This window comes from Astatotilapia calliptera, chromosome 3, assembly GCF_964374335.1.
Source record: "Astatotilapia calliptera chromosome 3, fAstCal68.1, whole genome shotgun sequence".
Classification (NCBI taxonomy): Eukaryota; Metazoa; Chordata; class Actinopteri; order Cichliformes; family Cichlidae; genus Astatotilapia; species Astatotilapia calliptera.
In genome coordinates this window covers 15,731,479-15,748,342 of record NC_137424.1, presented here as the reverse complement: position 1 = coordinate 15,748,342, position 16,864 = coordinate 15,731,479, and the positions used below count along the sequence as shown (strand labels likewise).

The window sequence follows — 16,864 nt, the reverse complement described above, 5'->3', positions numbered from 1 at the left end:
TACCTCCGATGGGTGCTCTTTTTCGCTTCCGTTGCGTACGCCTTGAGTGCCGGTCCGAGTCTGATACAGGTATGTCGTCATGCCCCATGTGCAGTGTTGGTTCCCAGTCTGGATTTGTTACATCCATTTCATATGCTGGTTTGCCTGCAATAATGCCAAATCATAAGCTACTCAGTCGACATGATGTGGTTCTGCAGCATCACACATTAGCATGTTTTATCTCATTATCTATGACCTCAGCACGTTGAAAATAACACTAAAAGCCTTTCAAGAGTGATATGAATTAATTTAGAACTCACCGGAAAGAAAATGCCGTGAGCAAACCAACAAAAAGCTGGGGATTGCAGAGAACTCGATATCCGCTCGTCTCACCGCTGCAATCCAAGCCTGACGTCTTTGTTTAGTAATATCGGATACATGGGATCCCTCACGTTGCCTCCAGGATGGAAAACGATGAAAAGAGAGCCCGTTATCCAGCTTCTTGCCTTCACGATCGTGTGATCTAACGTTGCAACCGACAACACAACACGTACGATCCATAGCTGAAATGGTATCCTTTGGCTGGCCTACTGTCATGGCGGAAGGGGGCATGGCCCATCTCCCGTGACATCACGCTCCAAAGCCCTATAGGTGGGAAAATGTACCATGTCGACCAATCAAAAATGATATGGAAACATGACATTTGGTTGTTTAGCAAAAGGGGGAAGTTTTAGGAGTGACCGGCAAGAGAGAGCGAGTGAGCGAAAGAGAGAGAGAGTTTTGATACGTGAGAGATTTGTGACGTTTACCGTGTTTGGTCTCAAGTTAGTTTGTTGTCTTGTGTATTTAGTGTGTAGCTGTTGTTTTGTTTTGTGTGTCAGTTCTACTAGTGATCGTCACAGTTGCTGCCTTAAAGCCAACAAAGGCAGATTGCAGTGTAAACGCTGAGTGACACACCTGCTGTCAGACCTGCAGGTTTATCCCTGTGCTGTTCTCATATGTGTTAGAGTGACACAAACTATTGTTTGACACCTGATTGTTCTGTAAATAGTTTGAAATGATTATATGAAAAACGTCTGAGCCTTGGCTGCATTTTTTGGTAAATAGTACCATATAACTTTGTTGTTTGCAAAACGTGTGCGTATTTTTTAAAGTGTACAATCTCTATTTGCATTTCAAGTTATGAAGATGATTCGTTAAACATGTGTGTGGTTTTTACAGTCAAAATATCACTTTCTACTTGTATTTTAAATTTTGTCTGAATTTAGATAAATTGTGCTGATACAGTTGGTCAAAATGAGAAAATAACAGATTGGCAAGATAAACTGTTTTTAAAGGTAAAATATAGAGGCCACATCAAAAGTAGTCAAGAAGGGTTAAAGGCTAAAAGCAAAGTTGTCACCAAGTACTGTTTATATTTGTGTGTATTGCTGCAGCTTTTTTGAGTATTAATTTGGTGCCTTTGTGTGAAATAATGGTATTGTGAGTGATCCATATAGTCACAAAGAATAGCCACTTGTTTCTGTGCTACCAAAGTTCCCCGGCTTTCATTCAAAATGTGTTTATCGTCAGCACCTGCACATTAAACTACTTAAACATTATAAATGTCTTCAAGCTCACACTGAGGCCTGTGGGGTACTATCAGCCACTGAGACAGTACACACATTTATATGTGTTTGTATATGAATATTTCATACTTTAAGACTGCCTGTTTATTTAAGGGAGATGAACAAAATACATTGGAATTGTACAAAATAATATCATGGATGATAAATTAAATAGATTTTAAGTAGATGCTTGTGCATTCTTAAAGTCGTATATGTTGAACTGAACTATGTGATCTGTTCAAAGCCTTAATCTTAATTTGAAGTGAAATGTGCATTTTGAGTTTATACACTATGTATATAAGGCGACCGTTTCCTTTTGCAGTATTTTTGTGTGGTGTACTTTTCTATGTCTTAACAAAAGGGGAACAAAGGTGTTTAAGTTCACCTAGGATGATGTGTTTTAATTTTCACATGGTCTTGCTTGAATTTGACCCTGACAAAGGCGTATGAACTCTGTCAGCTGTTTGGAGTTTCCATTTTCTAAACTTCTACATTCTGAACCTTCTTCAGCTCTGAACAGATGATGAAACACTGAATGATTTCAAGCTCACACTTTGTCTAATAAACTTACATCTTTCATTCTTTATACAGATTGGAGAGCTGTGGTTTGTCAGAGATCAGCTGTGATTATCTGGCAGCAGCACTGAAGTCCAACCCCTCCCATCTGAGACAGCTGGACCTGAGCTACAACAACAAGCTGCAGGATTCAGGAGTGAAGCATCTGTGTGGTTTCCTGGAGAGTCCAGGATGTGGACTTGAAACTCTGAGGTCAGTCAGCATGTTTTAGTTGTGCTGAGATGAATATGATGTGAAAGTTGTGCTGACACTAAACTGCAGACATCAGGCTGATATTATACTGATCCACACTGAGGATCTTCATGGTAAAGTCTGTTTTCTTCTTCTCTGGTTTCGTCCATTGACTGCAGCAGAACAATGTTCACATTTCAAACAGTGAGACTCAACGTATGGCCCGCGGCCCACACGCGGCCTGCCCACCTTTCCTGATTCAGAGAGAGGGGACCCTGATTAACTGTGTAGTGTTCTTCCTCACAGTTCTAAGTATCAGACACAACAATGAATAATCCACAGCTGACTGTCTTTAGCAGGTCAAAGGTCACGGCACACAGCAGACAGTGGGAAATATTATAACTCTGATCATTTATCAGCACATATCCATATGTATAAAAACAAAGCTGACACTGTGAGACTTGATCAGAGGTGTGATCATCACAGCAGAGGCCTTTGTGTCAAAGTCACTGAGGATCAAACAGAAACACATGAAGCAGATTTTCCTGTTCTGGCTTTTTATAGCAGATAACCTTCAAAATATTCTGCAGTCCATCAAAAACTGAAGCAAACCATGAATCAACATGTGAACATGAGCTGATGCTGCTGAAGTGAAGCAAAGTTACAGAGGTTTGATTACAGACACAGCTGAGAGTTTGTAATCTGTCATCATTTTAAAAGGTTTACATTTCTTCAGTATATCCACATTTGCAGCTGCTACCTCAACCTCCACTTGTCCAACACAACTGCTGTCCACTGCCTCCATGACATTGTGATTTTGCTGTTGGTCTTCTGTCAGATCTTCATCAATCACTTCTGCACGGGGCACACCTTCAGACTCTGCAGCTGCATAACGAAAGCCTGTAAGATAAAATTAGACATAAGGTAAATGTACACCAATATTCCAATGACAGGTGTGTGATTCATCTGGAAGTTATGTGCGGATTAGTGTACAGTGATAGCAATTTAGTATGTTTTTAGAGGGGGGGGGGGGTTGTTTACCTCCGATGGGTGCTCTTTTTCGCTTCCGTTGCGTACGCCTTGAGTGCCGGTCCGAGTCTGATACAGGTATGTCGTCATGCCCCATGTGCAGTGTTGGTGCCCAGTCTGGATTTGTTACATCCATTTCATATGCTGGTTTGCCTGCAATAATGCCAAATCATAAGCTACTCAGTCGACATGATGTGGTTCTGCAGCATCACACATTAGCATGTTTTATCTCATTATCTATGACCTCAGCACGTTGAAAATAACACTAAAAGCCTTTCAAGAGTGATATGAATTAATTTAGAACTCACCGGAAAGAAAATGCCGTGAGCAAACCAACAAAAAGCTGGGGATTGCAGAGAACTCGATATCCGCTCGTCTCACCGCTGCAATCCAAGCCTGACGTCTTTGTTTAGTAATATCGGATACATGGGATCCCTCACGTTGCCTCCAGGATGGAAAACGATGAAAAGAGAGCCCGTTATCCAGCTTCTTGCCTTCACGATCGTGTGATCTAACGTTGCAACCGACAACACAACACGTACGATCCATAGCTGAAATGGTATCCTTTGGCTGGCCTACTGTCATGGCGGAAGGGGGCATGGCCCATCTCCCGTGACATCACGCTCCAAAGCCCTATAGGTGGGAAAATGTACCATGTCGACCAATCAAAAATGATATGGAAACATGACATTTGGTTGTTTAGCAAAAGGGGGAAGTTTTAGGAGTGACCGGCAAGAGAGAGCGAGTGAGCGAAAGAGAGAGAGAGTTTTGATACGTGAGAGATTTGTGACGTTTACCGTGTTTGGTCTCAAGTTAGTTTGTTGTCTTGTGTATTTAGTGTGTAGCTGTTGTTTTGTTTTGTGTGTCAGTTCTACTAGTGATCGTCACAGTTGCTGCCTTAAAGCCAACAAAGGCAGATTGCAGTGTAAACGCTGAGTGACACACCTGCTGTCAGACCTGCAGGTTTATCCCTGTGCTGTTCTCATATGTGTTAGAGTGACACAAACTATTGTTTGACACCTGATTGTTCTGTAAATAGTTTGAAATGATTATATGAAAAACGTCTGAGCCTTGGCTGCATTTTTTGGTAAATAGTACCATATAACTTTGTTGTTTGCAAAACGTGTGCGTATTTTTAAAAATGTACAATCTCTATTTGCATTTCAAGTTATGAAGATGATTCGTTAAACATGTGTGTGGTTTTTACAGTCAAAATATCACTTTCTACTTGTATTTTAAATTTTGTCTGAATTTAGATAAATTGTGCTGATACAGTTGGTCAAAATGAGAAAATAACAGATTGGCAAGATAAACTGTTTTTAAAGGTAAAATATAGAGGCCACATCAAAAGTAGTCAAGAAGGGTTAAAGGCTAAAAGCAAAGTTGTCACCAAGTACTGTTTATATTTGTGTGTATTGCTGCAGCTTTTTTGAGTATTAATTTGGTGCCTTTGTGTGAAATAATGGTATTGTGAGTGATCCATATAGTCACAAAGAATAGCCACTTGTTTCTGTGCTACCAAAGTTCCCCGGCTTTCATTCAAAATGTGTTTATCGTCAGCACCTGCACATTAAACTACTTAAACATTATAAATGTCTTCAAGCTCACACTGAGGCCTGTGGGGTACTATCAGCCACTGAGACAGTACACACATTTATATGTGTTTGTATATGAATATTTCATACTTTAAGACTGCCTGTTTATTTAAGGGAGATGAACAAAATACATTGGAATTGTACAAAATAATATCATGGATGATAAATTAAATAGATTTTAAGTAGATGCTTGTGCATTCTTAAAGTCTTATATGTTGAACTGAACTATGTGATCTGTTCAAAGCCTTAATCTTAATTTGAAGTGAAATGTGCATTTTGAGTTTATACACTATGTATATAAGGCGACCGTTTCCTTTTGCAGTATTTTTGTGTGGTGTACTTTTCTATGTCTTAACAAAAGGGGAACAAAGGTGTTTAAGTTCACCTAGGATGATGTGTTTTAATTTTCACATGGTCTTGCTTGAATTTGACCCTGACAAAGGCGTATGAACTCTGTCAGCTGTTTGGAGTTTCCATTTTCTAAACTTCTACATTCTGAACCTTCTTCAGCTCTGAACAGATGATGAAACACTGAATGATTTCAAGCTCACACTTTGTCTAATAAACTTACATCTTTCATTCTTTATACAGATTGTGGGACTGTGGTTTGTCAGAGATCAGCTGTGATTATCTGGCAGCAGCACTGAAGTCCAACCCCTCCCATCTGAGAGAGCTGGACCTGAGCTGGAACGAGCTGCAGGATCCAGGAGTGAAGCATCTGTGTGGTTTCCTGGAGAGTCCAGGATGTGGACTTGAAACTCTGGGGTCAGTCAGCATGTTTTAGTTGTGCTGAGATGAATATGATGTGAAAGTTGTGCTGACACTAAACTGCAGACATCAGGCTGATATTATACTGATCCACACTGAGGATCTTCATGGTAAAGTCTGTTTTCTTCTTCTCTGGTTTAGTCCATTGACTGCAGCAGAACAATGTTCACATTTCAAACAGTGAGACTCAACGTATGGCCCGCGGCCCACACGCGGCCTGCCCACCTTTCCTGATTCAGAGAGAGGGGACCCTGATTAACTGTGTAGTGTTCTTCCTCACAGTTCTAAGTATCAGACACAACAATGAATAATCCACAGCTGACTGTCTTTAGCAGGTCAAAGGTCACGGCACACAGCAGACAGTGGGAAATATTATAACTCTGATCATTTATCAGCACATATCCATATGTATAAAAACAAAGCTGACACTGTGAGACTTGATCAGAGGTGGGATCATCACAGCAGAGGCCTTTGTGTCAAAGTCACTGAGGATCAAACAGAAACACATGAAGCAGATTTTCCTGTTCTGGCTTTTTATAGCAGATAACCTTCAAAATATTCTGCAGTCCATCAAAAACTGAAGCAAACCATGAATCAACATGTGAACATGAGCTGATGCTGCTGAAGTGAAGCAAAGTTACAGAGGTTTGATTACAGACACAGCTGAGAGTTTGTAATCTGTCATCATTTTAAAAGGTTTACATTTCTTCAGTATATCCACATTTGCAGCTGGTACCTCAACCTCCACTTGTCCAACACAACTGCTGTCCACTGCCTCCATGACATTGTGATTTTGCTGTTGGTCTTCTGTCAGATCTTCATCAATCACTTCTGCACGGGGCACACCTTCAGACTCTGCAGCTGCATAACGAAAGCCTGTAAGATAAAATTAGACATAAGGTAAATGTACACCAATATTCCAATGACAGGTGTGTGATTCATCTGGAAGTTATGTGCGGATTAGTGTACAGTGATAGCAATTTAGTATGTTTTTAGAGGGGGGGGGGGTTGTTTACCTCCGATGGGTGCTCTTTTTCGCTTCCGTTGCGTACGCCTTGAGTGCCGGTCCGAGTCTGATACAGGTATGTCGTCATGCCCCATGTGCAGTGTTGGTGCCCAGTCTGGATTTGTTACATCCATTTCATATGCTGGTTTGCCTGCAATAATGCCAAATCATAAGCTACTCAGTCGACATGATGTGGTTCTGCAGCATCACACATTAGCATGTTTTATCTCATTATCTATGACCGCAGCACGTTGAAAATAACACTAAAAGCCTTTCAAGAGTGATATGAATTAATTTAGAACTCACCGGAAAGAAAATGCCGTGAGCAAACCAACAAAAAGCTGGGGATTGCAGAGAACTCGATATCCCCTCGTCTCACCGCTGCAATCCAAGCCTGACGTCTTTGTTTAGTAATATCGGATACATGGGATCCCTCACGTTGCCTCCAGGATGGAAAACGATGAAAAGAGAGCCCGTTATCCAGCTTCTTGCCTTCACGATCGTGTGATCTAACGTTGCAACCGACAACACAACACGTACGATCCATAGCTGAAATGGTATCCTTTGGCTGGCCTACTGTCATGGCGGAAGGGGGCATGGCCCATCTCCCGTGACATCACGCTCCAAAGCCCTATAGGTGGGAAAATGTACCATGTCGACCAATCAAAAATGATATGGAAACATGACATTTGGTTGTTTAGCAAAAGGGGGAAGTTTTAGGAGTGACCGGCAAGAGAGAGCGAGTGAGCGAAAGAGAGAGAGAGTTTTGATACGTGAGAGATTTGTGACGTTTACCGTGTTTGGTCTCAAGTTAGTTTGTTGTCTTGTGTATTTAGTGTGTAGCTGTTGTTTTGTTTTGTGTGTCAGTTCTACTAGTGATCGTCACAGTTGCTGCCTTAAAGCCAACAAAGGCAGATTGCAGTGTAAACGCTGAGTGACACACCTGCTGTCAGACCTGCAGGTTTATCCCTGTGCTGTTCTCATATGTGTTAGAGTGACACAAACTATTGTTTGACACCTGATTGTTCTGTAAATAGTTTGAAATGATTATATGAAAAACGTCTGAGCCTTGGCTGCATTTTTTGGTAAATAGTACCATATAACTTTGTTGTTTGCAAAACGTGTGCGTATTTTTAAAAGTGTACAATCTCTATTTGCATTTCAAGTTATGAAGATGATTCGTTAAACATGTGTGTGGTTTTTACAGTCAAAATATCACTTTCTACGTGTATTTTAAATTTTGTCTGAATTTAGATAAATTGTGCTGATACAGTTGGTCAAAATGAGAAAATAACAGATTGGCAAGATAAACTGTTTTTAAAGGTAAAATATAGAGGCCACATCAAAAGTAGTCAAGAAGGGTTAAAGGCTAAAAGCAAAGTTGTCACCAAGTACTGTTTATATTTGTGTGTATTGCTGCAGCTTTTTTGAGTATTAATTTGGTGCCTTTGTGTGAAATAATGGTATTGTGAGTGATCCATATAGTCACAAAGAATAGCCACTTGTTTCTGTGCTACCAAAGTTCCCCGGCTTTCATTCAAAATGTGTTTATCGTCAGCACCTGCACATTAAACTACTTAAACATTATAAATGTCTTCAAGCTCACACTGAGGCCTGTGGGGTACTATCAGCCACTGAGACAGTACACACATTTATATGTGTTTGTATATGAATATTTCATACTTTAAGACTGCCTGTTTATTTAAGGGAGATGAACAAAATACATTGGAATTGTACAAAATAATATCAAGGATGATAAATTAAATAGATTTTAAGTAGATGCTTGTGCATTCTTAAAGTCTTATATGTTGAACTGAACTATGTGATCTGTTCAAAGCCTTAATCTTAATTTGAAGTGAAATGTGCATTTTGAGTTTATACACTATGTATATAAGGCGACCGTTTCCTTTTGCAGTATTTTTGTGTGGTGTACTTTTCTATGTCTTAACAAAAGGGGAACAAAGGTGTTTAAGTTCACCTAGGATGATGTGTTTTAATTTTCACATGGTCTTGCTTGAATTTGACCCTGACAAAGGCGTATGAACTCTGTCAGCTGTTTGGAGTTTCCATTTTCTAAACTTCTACATTCTGAACCTTCTTCAGCTCTGAACAGATGATGAAACACTGAATGATTTCAAGCTCACACTTTGTCTAATAAACTTACATCTTTCATTCTTTATACAGATTGATGGGCTGTGGTTTGTCAGAGATCAGCTGTGATTATCTGGCAGCAGCACTGAAGTCCAACCCCTCCCATCTGAGAGAGCTGGACCTGAGCTCCAACAACAAGCTGCAGGATTCAGGAGTGAAGCATCTGTGTGGTTTCCTGGAGAGTCCAGGATGTGGACTTGAAACTCTGAGGTCAGTCAGCATGTTTTAGTTGTGCTGAGATGAATATGATGTGAAAGTTGTGCTGACACTAAACTGCAGACATCAGGCTGATATTATACTGATCCACACTGAGGATCTTCATGGTAAAGTCTGTTTTCTTCTTCTCTGGTTTAGTCCATTGACTGCAGCAGAACAATGTTCACATTTCAAACCTTCAAAGAAGAAGAAAAATCCTCCACTGGATAATTCACTGTGAAACTCTCCAACTTTTCATTCCACCTTAAAGTCTGTCTGACACTGAAATCCAAAGCAAAATGTGCGTTTGCTTTACAGACAGCAGTCCAACACAAACATACACACATCATCCAAAACACAGTCCAACATCCAAATCTCCTCCACTGCCAGCATGAATGATGGGAAAGAGAAGGAGGAACACTCTGACATTCAGGGTTAGAATGAGTTTCATGAAGCAGACTGTGAAGATCAAAGCTGCATTAGAAAGCTTACATGAATGAATGAGTGGACAGAAGTGGACAGAGATCATCTGAAGCACTTCAAAGGCTTTAAATCAGCACATTTCTCTTTATTCTTTATCAACTCTGTTAGTTTCTCTCAGTTTTCTGTGGAATGAAGCTAACAGCAGGCTAATAAGATGCTGACCAATAGGTTTCTATTAAAGGTTGTAATTTGTATATGAAAAAGTGCTTTGGCTCAGCAGGGATCAGCTTACAGGTAGAATACAGCTGCTGGATGGGATTAGCATGTCATAGCTATCTACCAAACTGCTAACTGGGGGATTTCAGGCCATCTATGGATCATTTTTGCTAACTGTTTATTCAGCTTAGGCTCACAGGGCTGCAGCCTGTGCCCTAGCTGTCATAGGGCAAGAGGCGTGGTCCACCTGCACAGGTGAGCAGTCCATCACAGGGCCAACAGAGAGACAGAGAAGCACTCTCTCACATCCACACCTACAGCCAATTTAGAAGCACCAATGAACCTAAGCAGCATTTCATTGGACTGTGGGAGAACATCCAACCTCCACAGAAAGGCCAACAAGCTTCAACCTACAACCTTCTTGCTTTAAGGCACTAGTGCGAACCACTTTTCCCCATTTCAGCCCAAATCCTGCATCTTCCTGTTTCTGACTCCAGGCCAGCTCCACTAACACTTTCTCATCAGACACTGCCACCTAGTGGAGGAAGTCTTAGTTCCATTTGAAGCTTCAGATGACAGTTAGTTCCTTTACAAAGAGGTGGAGGTGGTGGGGCCACAGCACCATCATCACTGAGTGCCATAGGACACTTAACCTTTGTTTCCATATGCTGGGAACTTCCTGTTGTTCCAAGGAGGACTGGAAAATGTGTGAAAATCTCCCAGTCAGTTCCTCACAGCACACTTCAATCATTTCCCTCCCACAGCATCAGGACCAGGGCTTTTTCTCTCTTTGGTCCCACTAAGAGATTTCCACACAAACACCTCATCAGTGGGACTCTCAGAGCTACCAGCCCTTTGCTACAATCACAAAGCTCTTCATTGAAATCAATGATATCAAAGCTGGAATCAAATGAGTCCAAGTCTTCTGCTGATTCAGCATCACATTCATCTTTCCTCCTTGTTCTGCATCCCCACCATGGACTTCATTCCTTTCCAAGCCAGCCTTGAGTGTCCTTTATTCAGCTCATCCTCTGCTTTACTTTTACACCTGATTTTAGCTGCTTTATCTCTCTTTCAACAAGTTTCTGTGCCTCAATCTTTTTCTTCTCTCCCTCATAACAAGACAGCTTCTTCTGCCTGAGAACATGTTGGAGTGATTTACTAATCCAGGGCTGCTTATTGGGGAAAATACTTCCTGTTTCCAAAGTAATCCCCATTTTTCCCAGAAAGAAATGTAAGTAGAAATCGATGATCTAAGTGAGAACATGAGCCTTTAAAAAGTCCCAGTGGGTGCAGTCAAAGCAGTCCCTCAGTCCCAGTATATAGTCTTTGGTCCAGACTGGAACAACTGTGTGCCCAGTTTGAGCTCTCTCCAGTGCTGTGACCTGACAGACCCAGAGGGGCCATCACATCACATTTAGAAGCTCCCCTAATGGAGCCACAACACATGTCCAACACTTAGTCTGTCTTGTTGGACCAACTGGAAGAAATGATTCAAGGACTTAGTCACAGAACAGAGATTCAAATCTCCAAAATCCAACTGGCTGCATCAGGACATATAGTCTGAAACTCTGCACAGTTTCCTGTTTGAAGCTGCTTCCTGTTGGCTTCAGCTGTTTGGAGTTTCCATTTTCTAAACTTCTACATTCTGAACCTTCTTCAGCTCTGAACAGATGATGAAACACTGAATGATTTCAAGCTCACACTTTGTCTAATAAACTTACATCTTTCATTCTTTATACAGATTGAGGGGCTGTGGTTTGTCAGAGATCAGCTGTGATTATCTGGCAGCAGCACTGAAGTCCAACCCCTCCCATCTGAGAGAGCTGCACCTGTGGAGAAACAACCTGAAGGATCCAGATGTGAAGCAGCTGTCTGATCTTCAGCAGAGTCCAGACTACAGACTGGAGACTCTGGAGTAAGTAGAGTGATGGAGTGAGTGGGTGGTGCTGTCAGCAGTATTGTACTAAACACAGTCAGTATGAAACAAAGATCCAGTGTTTCCTGTAAAGCTGCAGCTTCTCAGTGAAGCTGTGAGAGGAGAATGGTGACAGGCTTCAGGATTGGACACAAACACTTCCTGTTTCTGACCTTTATGGTCACCATAGTAACGGCTGACACGCTCTGATCAAACACTGTCAACAGCCAATCAGCTTTCTGAACAAAGCAGCACGCAGACCAATGACTGCATTCATTTCCAAGTTTAAAGCAGTGAAGAACACAGTCTGTAGGTGAGGAAGAATTTAGTGAGAGCAGATGTTTGGATGGAATTCCTCCAGTTAACAGCTGGAACCGTCCATCTGGATTGTTGGGCTTGTTGTTGGGGTTCCTACAGAGCTCAGAGTGGACACACCAAGGTTCTTCTAATGAATGAAAGTCCAAACTCAAACTAGGAGGGAAAAACATTTTCATCAACTTCAATAAAAATCCAAAGATTAGAAAAAGTGAAGCAACAATGAGTCCTAGTACAGTCCCAGCACTGAAGTCCCTGCTGCTCTTTATACTGGATGTGCTGCATCACTGACTGACAGCTGATGAAGAGTCTCTGGAAACACTCGTTTATCTCCTCTGCTCTTCCTTCTTCTCTCTGCAGGTGGAGGCTATGATGGTAAACAGGACGGTGTGTGTGCTGAGAGAGGAGGAGCTGTGTCCTGATGATCCAGAGAGGTTGAAGCAGCAGCAGCTTGTGTGTAGAGACGCTCTGACTGGGCCATGTTACTGGGAGGTGGAGAGGAGAGCTTCATCCAGCAGTGACTGACAGAGGAATGAGAAGAAGTGCAGATGACTGTCAGTGCTGCAGAGTGAACTGCTCTGAGAACAGCTCCACTGTCAGACACAATGTAGAGTCCAGCATCATCCCTGTGTGTCCCTCTGGATCTGACAGAGGATCATCAGTGTATCTGGACTGCTCTGCTGCTGCTCTGTCCTTCTACAGTCTCTGCACAGTCTCTGTCTGACTCTGGCTTCAGACCCTCCTGGATCAAACTCACCTGGAAAGACTTTCAAACATCACTCAATAGATTTGAATACAGAATATATTTGATATATACTGTAGATGTACTGTAGAGTTGCAGTTTGTCACTTGTAAATACAGTCTGTGAGCAGCTGTGAGCTGAAAGATCTTTCTAGAAACAGGAAATGTTTTCACTCTTCTGTTGCTTTTTCATATATTTCCACAACATTAATATTGATCCCACCTGTCTCACCTGTTTCATGCTTTTATACATAATAACAGGACACGTGTGATCTGAGCGCTGCTGTGGTTGCTGTGCTGCACGTCTTCATTTAGATAACAGAGACATCTAGTGGTTCAGAGGGAGAACTGCAGGAGGTGGAGCTGTGTTTTAGCATGGAAAACTTTTTATCTTTTAGGCGCAGATACAAATATGACAAGTATCAGTGTGAGATACAAAAGGTCACATCAGTCAGCAGAGGGAGCAGTGATCACACAGCAATGTAAGAATAGAAACATAACAGTGAATCTGGACATGTATACAGATGGAAGCAAACAAACAGGATGTAACACTAGGTGCAGTTTATTTTCCTTGTGCTGACTTTTTACAGTTAGTGACAATAACTCTTACTGCGTACTAGCTAGCATGACGGAGTTTCTATACAGCTGGGTGGTGCTATGATGTTACTGATAGTGAACTTTATTTTAGTAGAGTTTCCAACCGTCCTGTAAAAAACAGAATCGTCTCGTATTCAGAGAAAATATTACGCAATTTGTCCCGGACTTCAGCTAGAATGGAAAAGACACAAAGCTGGATTTATTCTGTGTCTTTACACTGTCATTCTCTCCCCTCCCTCTACTGTTGCTACTTCAATCATGAAACTGATCAATGATCAGCTGATCGGCTTTTCTCTCTTGTTTTTTTATCATCCACTTTGCGCCAGAAAGAGGAAACCAGCGGATGTCGCGCTAAACAACAGCAGCACGTTTAAGCTTGATCAGCTGTTGTTAGAATTTATTTAATATTAATTTCTAGTATCAGCTGATGTTTGCTGGAGCCACAGCTGTAAAGCTGCTGGTCAGGATGTCGGTTTGGTTATGTGGTGAGGGGGAAACATGAAGTTGAAACCAGGAGACGTCCTTACTGAATCATCAGAGCTGAACAGGTGATAGAGAAACAGGTTTACCTTTTAGGTGACATGAATGTGTTGAAGGGAAGTTATGAGCTGTTTCTGAGAGACAAATAACACCAGCATCCTTTTCTAAGTAGCTGACAGTTATACCAACAAGACTCTGGAGTTCATGGAGCTGCATTTTCACCTGCTGGACATCACTACCTGACAGGTTTAACTGTCTTCAGAACATTGCAGAGGCCTTATTGACAGTATTCGGCTCTACATATCTGTGTGAGCAGATTTTCTCTCACATGAAGAGAGTCCTCAGGTCTGAATGCTGGACACTCGGAGACCTGTGTCTCTGAGTGGGAGACCAGAGATCACATTAACATGTGTGTCTCTGTATTAAGAAACATGACATATTGGCCCAGTTTATTTTTCTTATCATTGTTGTGAGGAGACCATAAATAGCATTTGTATTTTCTGTTGTACAGTTCATTTGCTGTTATGGATAAAAAGTCTTTCTTTGTTTCAAAATAGCTGATAAATATTCGCTGATAGCTGCAAACATCTGTGCACAAATATAATCCTATGAAGTGGTTCTATATAGTGTGTAATTTATTGCTAATGCAATCATATGGCACATTGACTTCTGAGGAAGTTTTAGATGCACTCATCATCAGAAAGGTTGCCGACCTAAACCAGGGGGTTTAGAGTATCGGTGTCATGGTCCTGGGTCAAGCGACCCAGTATTTGAGTTTCATGTATCTTTTGTATTCATTTGCACCTAGCTTAGTTCACCTAGTTAATTTCTAGATTGCAGTTTAGTTTTGTTCCTTAGTTGTTTATGTCATCTCCCCCTGTACTAAGTCTCCCTGGTTCATGTGTCATGTCTGCGTGGTTATGTTTAGTTCTTGTCATGTTGATCATGTCATCTTGTCAAGCTGGTAACTGTGCAGGGGCGGATCTAGTAAAGTTTTGCCGACCTAAACCAGGGGGTTTAGAGCATCATAGAGTTTTTGTGGTTTGTTTTCTTTAAGTCATTTCACAGATTTTCTCCATAATTTAAATTCCTTGAATAAAACAACAAACTTAGGGGATGATTTTGTAATCCAACTTTATGTATGAAAGATTTGACTAAACGTAAAACAATCTTCCAACTCAGTCGTCATTCTTATCTTGTGAAATCAAACCAAATGTTCTGTTGTCTCTGAATCAGGGATTGATGAAATCTTTGGTTGCATCCATTTATGAACATGTTCTCATTCATATTAAATCGTAGTCTAAGTCCTTCTTTAGAGGGATAAATGTCATTCATTATCTTCAAATGTTTTTCTGTTGTTTTGGGGGGAAGTTTGAAGTCCATTGTTCAAAGTCTGTTAATGAAACTTTATGAAGTTTATGTAGGATGTTTTTCCTATTTTGTATTTGTTTGAATTATGATGTATTTCTGACTCTTGCTGCCATGATGCCAGGTCTCTCTTGAAAACCACATTTTTAATCTCAATTAAATTTTCACCTGGAGAAATAAAGATGATAATAATAATTTTGTCTTCAGGGAATCATTTCTCTGTAAAACAGCTTCTTCTGAAACTCTTGTTACATTTCTTGTTTATTGTTTGCTGGTTTTAGAAAAATGTCATCGTCTCTGTGTGAACTTAAACTCTACATGTGGTGTCAGCTATAAACCAGCTCTAGAGTCTAATAACGATGCTTTTATTATTGTCTGGTATCCAACCTAACCCTGGGCCTCTGGCTGAATGTGAAACACCAGCAGATGTTAAAAACTGTCTGGGTTACACGTGCATCACGTCGTGTGCTTCCTAACATGGATATGATTGGAATCTGGGCTGTTCAAGCGGTGCTGGTATCGTTGTTGTTTCTGAGACTTTCCAAATCTTTACTGGATAAAAACGTAGCAACTGATGGATTTAACATTTAGCTCTCAGACTGTCCCAGAAAAGGCGGAGGTCTGGAAGTTTATGTGAAGCTCTGTCTTGCTGCTCAAGTCTTGTTCTCTCCATCTGCACCTCAGCCATTTGAAATCTTGGCCTTAACTATTGATCTGTTTGGAAATCAGACTGTTGTTGGCTGCTATCAGCCTCCACCTGCTTCCCCCAGCACATCACCGTCTCTGGTTCAACTTTTATCTGAGCTGCATTTTAATGACGTCTTTCAGATGGATGATTTTCATTGGGACTGGCTTTCTTCTGTGTCTGATGATTTTAAGGCACGCTGCTTGTTTTTAAAACTGACTCAAATTATTTAAAGCCTCACACGCCTTGATCCTAAACACCCAGATAAATCTGCTCTTATTGACCTTTTTAACTAATATGCTGCGTAAGTTTTCCACATCTGCAGTTTTTGCCAACGACCTGAGTGATCACTGCGTAGTTGGTGCTGTGAGAAACACTAAAATCTCACGCTCCGAGCCCGCATCAGTTTGAACTGGGGTCGTATTAAACAGGCTGACAATGTCAGTTTGGGAACATTTACAGGAGAGTTGTGTCTACTTTGTGGACAGACACGCCCCTTTTTGCCAGGTCAGGGTGAAAGGTCGGGACAGGCCTGGTTTGGTTCAGTACCGGCCGATCTCCTACATGAGAGAAACCAGGCCTGGGCAGGAAGTCTGGCTCTGATGCTGATTGGCTACGTTTTCATTAGCTGTGTAATCGGATTACTGCCTCCATCATCAAGATGTAACTATTTTTTACTTTAACGACTGACAGTCCAAACGACCGTAGGAGGTTTTGGCAAACTATAAAGTGTCTCTGCCAGCTGTGACTCCTCAGAGCTTCCTCCTCACTTAAATATCGACTCCACTCCTGTGTCAGACAAAACTGAAATGTTGCTTTAACAAACACCAGAAACTCGTCCTCACAATCGTTCTCCTTCCTTCTTGCACTTGGCTGCAAATATCATAGCTGAGCCAGTGTCTTATATTTTTAATCTTTCTCTACAACAGAAGGCTTTACCACAGATGTGGAAGTGTGCTGGATGCAAAGAACTACTGTGCAGCAATACATGTGGCAAAAAAGGGAGGTGTTGTGGCCATACTTGCCAACCTTGAAACTTCAGAA

The 16,864-nt window shown here is 41.3% G+C and overlaps 1 protein-coding gene across 1 annotated transcript in view; it reads left to right on the top strand.

The window, feature by feature from the left end:
- LOC145425230 (protein NLRC3-like) overlaps positions 1-16,864 on the top strand; it is a 611,895-nt gene that overhangs the window by 178,601 nt on the left and 416,430 nt on the right. The window contains exon 2 of the mRNA XM_080298205.1: positions 5,549-5,722. Coding sequence (XP_080154331.1) covers positions 5,549-5,722 — 174 coding nt within the window. The remainder of the gene's footprint in view (positions 1-5,548; positions 5,723-16,864) is intronic.